Source organism: Haplochromis burtoni, unplaced genomic scaffold, assembly GCF_018398535.1.
Source record: "Haplochromis burtoni strain Fernald_Lab_line unplaced genomic scaffold, NCSU_Asbu1 Contig_175, whole genome shotgun sequence".
NCBI classification, from domain to species: domain Eukaryota; kingdom Metazoa; phylum Chordata; class Actinopteri; order Cichliformes; family Cichlidae; genus Haplochromis; species Haplochromis burtoni.
In genome coordinates, this window is record NW_024582536.1 from 343,992 (window position 1) to 356,442 (window position 12,451).

General features: G+C 40.4%; 1 protein-coding gene across 2 annotated transcripts; it reads left to right on the forward strand.

The window, feature by feature from the left end:
* Nucleotides 1-1,133: 1,133 nt before the first annotated feature.
* On the forward strand, nt 1,134-9,805 carry znf622 (zinc finger protein 622). Of its 2 annotated transcripts, none has more exons than XM_005934085.3 (7): nt 1,134-1,262; nt 1,986-2,572; nt 2,742-3,037; nt 3,211-3,373; nt 3,516-3,631; nt 4,613-4,756; nt 8,648-9,805. In XM_005934085.3, exons 2-7 carry the CDS (start codon nt 1,992-1,994, stop codon nt 8,779-8,781), a joined length of 1,434 nt encoding a protein of 477 aa, XP_005934147.1. In that variant the 5' UTR covers nt 1,134-1,262; nt 1,986-1,991; the 3' UTR covers nt 8,782-9,805. The 2 variants fall into 2 exon arrangements, with proteins under 2 accessions (XP_005934147.1, XP_005934148.1); XM_005934086.3 differs by having other exon boundaries at nt 1,986-2,568; nt 2,744-3,037.
* The last annotated feature ends 2,646 nt before the right edge of the window (nt 9,806-12,451 follow it).

The window sequence follows — 12,451 nt, forward strand, 5'->3', positions numbered from 1 at the left end:
TTTTCTTTGGACACCTGACAATAAACACTTAGAATCTTAAAGAAAAACTCAGGGAAGCAGAGGCATATGAAAAGTAAGTAAAACAAGATGTCCATAACTGAGGCTCTAGAAACTGCCAGGGTGGCTGTAGCTCAGGTGGCAGAGAAGGTCAGCCACTAATCAGAAGGTCGGTGGTTCGATCCCAGGCTGCATCCTGGCTGCATGCCAAATATCCTTGGGCAAGATACTAACCCCGTGTTTGCCTACTGGTGGTGGTCAGAGGGCCCGGTGGCGCCCGGCAGCCTCGCCTCTGTCAGTGCGCCCCAGGGCAGCTCTGGCTACAATGTAGCTTGCTATCGCCAGTGTGTGAATGGGTGAATTTACCATTACCAAAGACAGCTCTGGGAACTATAGTAGTAATATACGACGGAAGCAGAGGCCAAGAAAATAAATGGCCTGTTTGGATCCAAAGATCCATTCAGTGTGTACACTCAGCTACAAGGAAAAAATGTCACAAGGGCAGACCAGAGGGAATAACAATCAGGACCTCCAGAAGATAAGACAGGTGTTGAGAGCTGTGGGAATAAAATCCAACAGTTCAAGCCTATACCCTTTCAGTTTATCACCCAGGTTAAACTGATTACCATCACAGATCTGACTTCAAAATAAAACAAAACCAAAAAAGCTGCCCACAGTTAGTGGTTAGCACTATGGCCTCACAGCAAGAATATTTGGGGTTTACGTTGTTTAAATCCACCAGCTGGCCACGTGTCTGCGTGGGTACTCCTGCTTAATCCAAACGTCCAAAGACATGTCAAGGTCAGATTTATTTATATAGCACATTTCCAACAGCCGATGCTGCACAAAGTGCTTAACAATAACAATAAAATTAAAAACTGTTAACAGACATATAAAGAGACACTGTCTGTGTCTCTTTATATGTCTCTCTCTCTATATATATTTAGCTCTCAAGTTGTTTTTCCTCTTTTTTTAAAAATATTTTTTTTAACGGCTAGCCTTTGTTTTACTTGAGTTTCAGTTCACAATAAAAGCTTTTTGTTGTGAAAGATTAGCCATCCTTGTATAACAGGAACCGTTTTATACACGGTAGGTGGCAGTGATGCGCCAGATCAGAAAAAAAAACCCACCACGAAAAGGAAGTTCAAAGTTCACCAGGAAGTCATCCTCGTGTTTTTGTGGTGTAGTTACGGCATTGAGACAGGTGCGCACATACCAGAAAGTGGTTAAAACACCTTTTTCGGAGAAGTCATCTCATTGAACAGGTGAGTAAATATTGGTGCAGAGTCGGTGGTGGTAATGTGCTGCTGTCGTCACCGTTACAAACGTATGATTTTAGCTGCTGTTAGCTTCGGTGTTTGCGGTGAAATGCGTGAAATTTCCGAGCTGGTTTCTGCCCAGTACGTTTATTTCGGAACAGCGCAGCGCCACCGTGTAAACACTGAATGTTGTAGCAGCTATTTTAGATTCAGTGTGCGTGTAGTATCGTTAATAATCTGCGTGGTTAGGTAAACACGTGACTTCACAACGCTAGCCGGCTAATGGCTAGCTCCGTATGCTAACCCTCCTAGCTAACATCCATATACAGACGGGTCATTAAAAATAATGACGTCATCACGTGTCTGAAAAGGAAATGTATAAACATTACACGTGGTTTTCTTTTTTTTTTTTTAAATATGCATTTTATGGTTGTCACATAAAACAACGGTGAATGTTTGTATGTGAAAACGTCGTTTTTTCAGTTAATCTTGCATTTAAAATTCAGATTTTAATGGTATCGTTAAGAAGCATCAGAAAGGGCAAACAAAATAAAACATTTGTTAACAAACTAGACATAACCAACTCCAGAGAACCAACTTTCTTTTAAATAAAATTGTTTACGGCTAAACATCTCTACATTGAGATGCCTGTGATTTTTATTTTTATTTTTTTTTTTTTGGGGGGGTTTTTGTGCTATATGCTGAAAGTAAACCTACTTGAATCCCCAGGTTCCCATGGCCTCATATACTTGCATCAGCTGCCGAGTAGCTTTCGCAGATGGTGAGGTGCAGCGTGCACACTATAAAACCGACTGGCATCGGTACAACTTGAAGCGGAAGGTGGCCGACATGCCCCCCGTCACTGCTGAAAACTTCCAGGAACGTGTCCTCGCTCAGAGGGCCGCTGCTGACCAGCAGCTGACCGATGCATCAGCCACTGAGTACTGCACCATCTGCAACAAGAAGTTCTCCAGCGCCAATGCTTACCAGAACCACCTGCAGTCCCACAAACACCAACAGGCCGAAAAGCAGACCCTTCTCGCTGCCCAGAGGAGAGTGGAGAAGATGAATGAGAAGAACCTGGAGAAGGGGCTTAGTGATGAAAAGGTGGATAATGACGCAAGGAATAAGGCCCTGCAACAGGCGCTGAAAGAACAGCAGAGATCGAGCCCTGCCAAGCAAGACCATGCACAGACCTCACAAGGAGCAACAAAGCAGAGGACTGAGAAGCTGGATAAACCTCCCAGGATGATGTGGCTGGAGGAGCAAGCCAAGAGGCGAGAAAGAGAAGAAGGTGGCACAGCTGGTGAAGGTGAGCAGATTAAATGAAATAAAAAGCATTTCTCAACTGTCTGAATGTCCTGCCGCACCCACAGAACATTATAAACTGAACGTTGACATCAACACTTGCACTAAATTTAGAGGGAAAAAGCAGTGAAAATGTCATGTTGTCTTAGTTTGAATGTATTTCCATAAAAATGTTGCAGAAGACTGGGAGGATGTAGATGAAGATGATGAGGGCGATGATGGTGATGATGGTGATGAGATGGAGGCAGATGATGAAGAGGAGGTGATGGATCAGGAGGAGGGAGAGTCCACCGCTCTGTCTGACACCCAACCTCCCGCTCTACCCGGCTCCATCCCCGTCACTGACTGCTTGTTCTGTTCCCACCACTCCAAGTCCCTCATGAAGAACGTCACACACATGACCAAAGTCCACAGTTTCTTCATCCCTGATGTGGAGTTCCTCGTAGATCTGAAGGGCCTCATCCGTTACCTCGGTGAGTTTTGACTGTAAAATTGCAGCAGCAAGACTTGTATTAATATAATGGTGTAGTTACAGAAAGATGTGGTCAGGATTATCACATACATAAAAAATAAAATATTCTTTTGCACATGAATGTTTTTTTTCTTTTGTGCTCTAACAATTTTTTAAAATTTATTTGTTTTACAGGAGAAAAAGTCGGTGCTGGGAACGTGTGCTTATGGTGTAACGAAAAGGGGCGTTCATTTTACTCATCAGAAGCAGTACAGAGTCACATGTTAGACAAAAGCCACTGTAAGCTCTTCACAGATGGCGATGCTGCCCTGGAGTTTGCAGACTTTTATGACTTCAGGTAATAAAGACTTTTAACCAGAGCCTCTCTTTAATGTTTAGCAAATAGGGTCCTTTTTTGTTTAGTGGGAATGGATATAATGCATCTTGCTTCGTTAAACCCATCAAAGGCTCATTGATTTTCACTTTTCTTTTGCCAACAGGAATAGTTACCCTGACAGAAAAGAGGGGGAGGATGCTGAAATGGATGATGAAGAGTTGGCTGATGACAAGAACCTGGAATATGACGACGAGACGATGGAGCTGATGCTCCCTTCAGGTGACTTGACATGAGATTAGTTTTTATAATTGGAAATCCTGGTCAAGTCTTAAATGTATGTAAAGGAATTATATGAATGCTTGCTCTATAAGCCATAACTAAACTTTTCATAGCTAACATAAAAATCGGCACCGATTTGGTTTTTAGTTGGTAATGGGTCACATAGATTCAGACCGCAATGCTGATTGTCCAAATTTAGATATATGCTGTGGTGTATTAACAACAACAACCTGTAAAATAATCACATATAAACAATAATTAATATTTCTAGTCCTTTTGGTCAGGAATGTTGAAATAAATTAATTTGCAAGACTCCACCATTGATTTTTTTGATAGTTTGCTCCGTCTGAAGAATGAAAGTTACTTTCAGTTAACAAGCTGTTGGAATTTGGGGGTTTTAGTAAGAGAAGAACACAAGAAAGATGTGATAAATTCAGATGATTCCAAAATTAAGGAATTAAGGCACATTCTGTAGTTTTAACGATATCTAGTCCTATGAAAATATAACCTGTTCAGACCAACTGCATCAGCTCATAATATCAATAATTTCATAATCATCCCTGTCTGAAATGCTGTGTACATTCTAAATTTACAAATTTGGAACCTATTAAAAACAACAGGCAACATCTTAATGGGTTTAGTAAATTTGCAAAATAATACATATAAGTATGTATTAACTTTGCCGTTTTTGTTGGGATTTTTTGGATAGTAAAAATATTAAATAACTATTACTAAAATCAATGAAAGGGTGAGCCACCAGCAGTACATTTGGACAACTGCTTACTCACTGCTCGCCTCTTCTATTTCCTGTTCATCTTATCTTAAGAAGAAAAATAATTAGCACTTTATCGTTGTCTGATTTGCCTTGTCCGACTGGAAAAACATGGCAGAATTGATTGCTGCTGCAGAACTGCTGAGCAAGTCTTTCTTTAGATTTCTCTGTTGTAACAGAATCCATGTCTTTGCTGTGTGTTTCTTCAGGTGCTAAGATTGGCCACCGCTCTCTTATGAGGTACTACAAACAGCGGTTCGGAGCCCAGCGAGCGGTGGTTCTGACCCACAATAAGAACGCCGTTGGCAGAGTGCTCCGGCAGTACAAATCCCTCGGCTGGGGAGGAGATACAGGTAAGAGTCAGTAAACGCTCGTCAAAAAGCAGGATTTCATTTAGTTAGTAAGTTTTGTCGCAGCTCAATTTATGAATCACTTTTGACTTTGTGACAGTACAGCCTGCTTGTTCACCAATGAGTTGTCGACCCTTTTTCCATGTCAAAGCCTTTACTGTGTTAGCTTAGGCTTGTTACTCCTCCACATGCTGCGCAGACTGTGTGCGCCGTTCAGCAGTCATCCTACCCTTGGAGACCATTACTGTTAGCACTATTCTTTTGTAGCAAGCTGAGCTACAAGATGATGATGAAGATGATGGTTAATCAATGATGTTACTATGTCTTAAAAATGCAATAGAAGAAAATAATGATTCTAAGTGTTAAGAGGTTTAGAAAAAGATGTGGCTGTGGAAAGGTTTTTAATAAGAAACATGATTTTCTATAGTGCAGAGCTGAATTTCCTCTGTTTATCCAATCATCTTTGAGGATCTTAGTCCAGATCATTATTCATTGTTGTATCGTTATGCTACAGCCTGCAGCATTATGATTTTCAGTTATTAATCCTTCCTCAATTCTTGTAAATAATACCCAGAAACTCCTGGGAGCTTCATTATTCAGCTGCTGTTGGTGATAAAGGTCAATAATAATAATAATAATAATTCCATTTATATAGCCCGATTTAAAAACGGAGCCAAACAACACACAGCTATACAATAGAATACAATACAATTTTATATAGCACATTAAAACCAGAGGTATGCCAAAGTGCTTCACAGAACCAATTAAGAGCAATAACAGATACAAATACAATTAAAGCTGCAAGCAGCGTTACGATTATTGACAAATGGCATAACAAACATTTCCGAGCTCGAGTCTCATCACGCCTGCGACCTTTGGGAGAGATTGGACATTGTGTTTTTGAGTGACAGCAGATTACTGCTTTTTGGCGAGTGTTTGAAACTCCACGTGTCGCCATGACCACCCCGTTTCCCTGAACGTAAAAAGCTTTGCAATTTAACATCACAATCTGACGAAATCCCTTGGAGGAGTTCGTCAAAATACGGAGCCTGAAAAGAGGGGAAATGTCCCCAAAATGACACATTAATTTTAAAATGGCTGACTTCCTGTTGGATTTGGGATATTGCTCCAAGAGACTTTTTTGTACATCTTGATATCTTCCATAAGCTTACCAGGTTTCAGACTCGTAGATGAAACACAGAGCAGGGGCTGATGTTTTGACATTTTGTAGGGGGCGCTGTGGAGCCATTTTCCGCTATTCAATGAAAATGATCACAAAACAAGAGCTTTCATGACATTGGAGGTGTGTGCCAAATTTCAAGACTTTTTTAAAACTTTCCAAGCCCCTCAAAAGCCACTTCATCTTTCATGGTGAACTGCATTGCCATCAGGGTGCGCCGTTCAGTTTAAAGTCACAATTTTCGCACTGAAGCATCATGAGGGACTGATGGTAATATTCACCGCTTTTGAGGTGGCCACGATGAACCTGTGAAAATCAGTACAACAAAGTGTAAAACATGACATTTCCTGTTCCCACTAGGTGGCGCTCTCCCTGATGTCAAATGTGGCAGTTGAAATATGTTCAGGAGTGGAGCTTTATCATATGTGTGCTCTTCGGTCCAGATCGGACAATGTATGACAGAGTGAGAGGCAATAAGATTTTCATGGCGAGTCATCGAAATTCGCCGTGGCGCCACGGCCTCACTGTATCCCGAAAACTCAAAATCTCCGCAATTTAAAATGGCCCATGTGTGTAGTTGACACTGACCAAATATGAAGTTTATGCAATCAAATCCCAAGGAGGAGTTCGCAAAAGTTCGAGGCATGGAAATGGCAAAATTAGAGCCAAAATGTCACCTTCACTTCTAAATTGCAGACTTCCTGTTGGGTTTGCGTCAATGGGCCCAGTGACTTTTTTGTTCGTCTCGGAATGATACACACGTGTGCCAGATTTCATACATGTAGCTCAAACGATGTGTTCGTAGGGCTGCCACGGGAACCTGGGGATTCAACGCATAAGTGGCGCTTTAGAGCCATTTCCCAGTGCTCATATGTAAAACAATTAAAATACGAAATTTTTCACCAGACCTGATGCGTGTGCAAAATTTCATGAGTTTTTGAGCATGTTTAGGCCCTCAAAAAGGCCCTTGTTTTGCCTGAATAATAATAATAAAAAGAAGAAACGGAGCAGATACAATAGGGCCTTCGCACTCTCAGTGCTCGGGCTCTAAATGGCAATATATTTGCTAACAATAAATCGCAGAGCAGAAGATCAGTGTCAACACAACAAAAAAAACAAAAACGCCACCTTCTGGCACTATTTGGCAACTGAGCTTTACAGTTTAATTCTGAAATACGCTTTTACTCCCCAAATTACTGAGTATTAATATAATTGCTTGGATGATTATCATTAGGCATCAAAGTTGGACTGGCTCTGCACCAGGACTTGTACTGAGCCAGTGGGAAAGGACTGCCAAAAGAAAAATTCATGCAAAGATTCCCCCCTTAAAATACAAATGGCGATGGACCGAGTAGGTGCCCAGTGGTTGTTATACAATCTAATATTTTGTTGGATCACCTTTAGCAATGCTGCAGACAGGCAGGCACACGGCCCCTACCCTCACTAACAGCTGAAGTAGTTGATGTTCGCAACACTGAGCAACACTTTCCAAATGTATATGTATAGTTCTTGTCCCAGTTGTAGTAGTTTAATTCTTTTTCTCAATTGTTTTCTTTGCTTGATGCAGACTATTAGTTTGAACCTTCTGAAACAGAATAATCTCTTTCCCACAATCATGGAATATGTCGTCCAACGTGTGTGTGTGTGTGTGTGTGTGTGTGTGGGTGTGGTGTGTGTGTGGTGTGTGTGTGTGTGTTTTGTTTGTTTTTTAACCCTCCTGTTATGTTGCGGGTCAGATTGACCCGGAACAGGGGAGATGTCACACGTCATCTGCATCACTACAGAAGACAAAAAAAATAAAAATTATAAAAGACAATTGTAAAATAATCAACGCCAGTGTTTCTGACACTTTTGGATGAGTAAATTTGCCCCGGGTCAAATTAACCCAGGACCATAAATGGTGTTCCAGGAAACCAACATAACAGGAGGATTAAATGCGAAGCATCAGTTAGGATTGAAACATATTAGTCACTGTTAATTATGTGGTTCTTACTTATTTACTAAGTTGAACCCATTTGTAAACAGATTTGGTAGCTTTGCTTTGTTTGGCTGTCTTCTGTGGAACAAACTAGACTATTATGCACAGATAGGACCAACAACAGTGCTAGCTGTTTGAAGTTAAGCCACACATGCACAAATGATTAACTACCATTATTTCAGTCATATAACATTTATATTAATGTATAAAATGTCAACCTTTTTTGGAGTGGTAAAGGCATTTAAAAAAAAAACACTTTTGCTCAATATTTGCAGGGACATATTGAACAATTATTTAGCATCGAGACTCATTTTGGTAAATTTCGAAGGAGTTCCACAGAGCATTGTTTGATGGCTTTAGATGTCGTTGGCTTTGCATGTTTCTCCTCTCTTTGCTGCACACTTTGGTGGCCCTGCTCCATGCAGCTCATCGCAGACTGTCCCATTTGGGCTGTTAAATAATGGCAACAATTTTTAGCTTTATTACTGTGGCCAGAAGGCGAACGTGTTACATTTTACTTGCAAATAATAATGAAAATGTATCACAAGAATCACTTATGACAAAATGTTAGCTTTACTGTTTTAATTAAAATTTGTGTCATTTGCTGCTGTCTGTGGTCGATGTGACACCTTGTGCTCATTGTTTATCAAATTTTAACTGTGAGAAAACCTCTGCGATTTGATATTCTGACACACTGCTCACATGTTACTAACTCCCTCATCTTTCTGTCTCTTAGGTAACAGTGCCCTCAATCAGAAACAGAAAGACATGCAGTATGTACAGATGATGAAGTCCAAGTGGATGCTGAAGATGGGCATAAGCCACAACACCATCAAGCAGAAGCACTTCAGAGCCCAAGTTATGTTCTAAACTCGGACTGAATAACAGGACGGAGCTAAATGAGAAAAGGACTGGCAAGCTCTGAAGTTTAACATCTTCACTAACTCCAAGAAATCAGGCAGATGTCCTTGAACAGTGGTAGGAACAGAAATCGGGCTCGTCAAACGCACAGACTGTATGAAAAGGATGGATGTGGCCATTGTGTCACTCACTGCTTTGTGAAGTCTTGTTTTTAAGCCTCAAACACAGAAAATTGTCAGTCACACTTTTAAGCGAGATGTCATAAGTAATGTGTGGATTAGACCAGGAAACCAAAAGATACTACAGGGTTATACTCTGGATCCTTATTTATCACAGGGTAGCCAAGACCTCAAATTACGTTCTTCTTCATCAACTATTTTACTCTAAATACGACCGAGATTCCCAAAATTTAAAATGTTGTGTTAAATATGAGTTGAAACCAGTGAATGCTCATCAGAAAAGGTCATAGATAAAGTGAAAAAATGCAGGTTTCAAGCATTTCTCCATTGGGTGCACCCATCTTTTGTGTACAGCCTGTACTGAAAACCTGATTACAGTCATTCTTTGTTGCGTTTAAAGTAATGCACTAATGCCAGTTTTGAGGTTTGACGATTGCAGGGAATCTTTGATGTAGTAAATCTTTATCTTTGATCTTTGATAAAGCTTCTTGAATTTTTTTAGAGCCTTTAATTTACTTTGGTAAAAAAAATCATCTGTCATCTCTCAAATGCTGCTGTACAAAGTGCAGGTTCTCTGTAAATCTCCTTGAAATTGTGACAGAGATCCTGGAAGCTCTTATCGACTTCATTTTGAAAACAGCCTGTTTGAAAACAGATCAAGGACACGAATCACACTTATGAGTTCTTTTTGAAATTATATAAATCCTGTAAAAGCTACATTACACAAATGATAAGAAACTGTTTTAATACTTTGGACAAAACTTATTTAACTGATAGGATTTCATCTTTGTCGTTCAACATGATCGGAACCAATTCAACTAAATAAATGTTTGATATTTACCGCATACATCGCAGTCTTCCTGATGCAGTGTTTCCTTACTTTTTATATTTTGTGTTTAAATAGAAAAAAACTGAATCTTTAAAATCAGCATTGTTTTGTTTGTGCTTAAATCAATCAACTCCTCATCATTTCAGCAATGTGACGATTGCTTTGCTTCCAACTAGATGAAACAGGCCCTTCATATGAGACATACAGTCAGGTGCATACGTTTTGTACAGTTACCACAGTGGATTTTGAAGCAAAAAAATATTTATAGTTGGGCAAAAGAATGATATATCGTGATAACGTCAGTCTGTCTGGAGGTTTCTTCGTCTTAATAGCGTTCCGTTTCTCTCACGTCCCTAATTGTTGTTCGGGGGTCTGATTGTTGGGGGTTTTCAATCTCAGAAATCGGGTATTTACATTGGAATATAAAGTGCCTTTCAGCCAAATGCTGATGTAAATTGACACTTATGCAACTTCAAAATAATTCTGTTCACCTAAATATTTTGAAGACAGCCTCTTAGGCCCAAGACTAGTCTCAAGATCAGAGCTTCTTCAACTGCAGGACGAGGACTTACGTGGTATCGTACAGGTGATTGCAATGTTGTGGTTGACGGATATACAACCATCATTAAGTCCAGTTCACACCAGTGGTTGAAGTTGGCAGTTATGACATATTCACTACCACATTTCTCTTCTTCCCATTTATGTTTTTCTATCATTTTTAATTCACCACAGTCAGAGAAGCAACACCTCACTTCACAAGTATGTACTCTTATCAATGACACTTGGATGCTTGTTACTATATTTATTCTTTTTCATTTATGAGAAATTTGAAAACACTTTTTTTCCCTCACTGTGACATTGCAATTTTCCTCCCATGATCACTCTGCTGCTTTCAGATACGTCAGATTTATCAATGACTCTGAGCCTCATGCAGATGATGTAATCGAAAGCCGATTGGGCTTCGGCAGGATGCTGACCCACCGCACTGCCACATTAATGAGCTCAGTTACTCCATTTGTTTGTGGTGCTCCACTTTATCTTTGGCAGGCTCTCCACTTCCTTTCGTCGGCTGGGAGAGTGTTTGCGGCTCGATGGTTTCAGGGGTTTAGGGCTCTTTGCCCGTACAGCACACCACTGTTTGACATAGTCGACAGGAAAAGCAGAGGAGGAGGGGCCATGCAGACTGGCCGACGGCGAGAAGGAGACTAATTGATCAGGATGACGTGGAGAGGGATGGGGCAGATGGCTAAGAAGCGTTAGCACAGTGGAAGTCATTGGAGGAGGTGATGCTAACTAGACTTCTTTCTGATGGTTGATACAGGTTGTTTTAGAAGCTGATGATATAGAACACGGTCTCATTGAACATTTTTGTGACAAATCTACCTCAGGGTGTTTTTGTGAAATTAAAATGGAATTAAATAAACCAAATTCATGTAAAGACCCCTCCTCCCAAACGAATTGGCAGCTTATTTTCATTAGGGGGTGTGTTTTTTGTTTCATCCGCTTAAAAATTGAGTGATTAAAGAGATTTGAATGATTGGATCATAGCTGGGCTTGATTATCTTCCCCCTCACTTTCATGGAAATAATTATTTTTAGTCATGCTGGCAGCATGGCTTCAGGACAGCAATGTCCATCAACCTGTCCACCAGTTTAGTCCAGACTGAGATATCTAAGATCATACTGGCACTAAATCTCATGCAGATATTATTTTTCCACAGAGGTTGAATCTGATCCACTTTCACAATTCACCGACGTTTCCCCTCGCACCATAGTGAGACTAACATCTTATGTTTTGAGTGAAATGTCTTTGGTATTGGATGGTGTTCCTTAATCTTTCTCACTCTCGGGATGAGTCGTAGAACGTAGCAATTATCTTTGAGATCAGGTCAGAATTTTTGTTTATCCAATAATTATTTCATGAATGGATATTTCTAATGATTCTCCCTTCAGTACCAACAGAGTTTCAGTTGATATAAAAGGTGACAATGGGGGGGAAAAAAAACCAACATACGGTGTCCTAATAGTGTGTTGGACCAGTACCTAACTCCATAACAGCTTCAAAGCTCCATTGGTTCCTCAAGTCTCTGGAACTCTAATCGATGGTGTACGCAGTTCTTCCAAATGATATTCTTTCATTCTGTATGTTTAAGTTGGAGAGCGCTGTCGGGCACTCCCATCTGTGTTCAGATATGTTCACATTATGTTGATACTCAAACCCCATTGCTGGAGCCATTTTCATTTTGGATGAGACCCCTCCTATTAGAATAGAAATGTTTCATCACTTTCATCACAGGATAAAAGATGATCACTCCGAATATCTTTGTATAGATTTGCATAAGAAAAGTGGAGCGAAAAGCATGCTAGCAAGATTCCCCTCCCAGCAAAGCAGAGTGACAAAATCCTCTCACTGTACCTTCACCTGAAATGATCACTGGTAAATGTAATCGTACTCGGAGCTAAACTCATAGACTTGCATAAAGGATGGATGTAGCCACCATTACATCCTCTACTGGTTGGGAATTTTTAGAGTTGGACCTGACAGTGAAACCGATGCCATCATTGGGTAACAATTAGGGCTGGGTATCGTCACTGATTTCTAGAATCGATTCAATTCCGATTCACAAGGTCCCGAATCGATTCGATCCACGATTCGATTTAATTCGATTCGA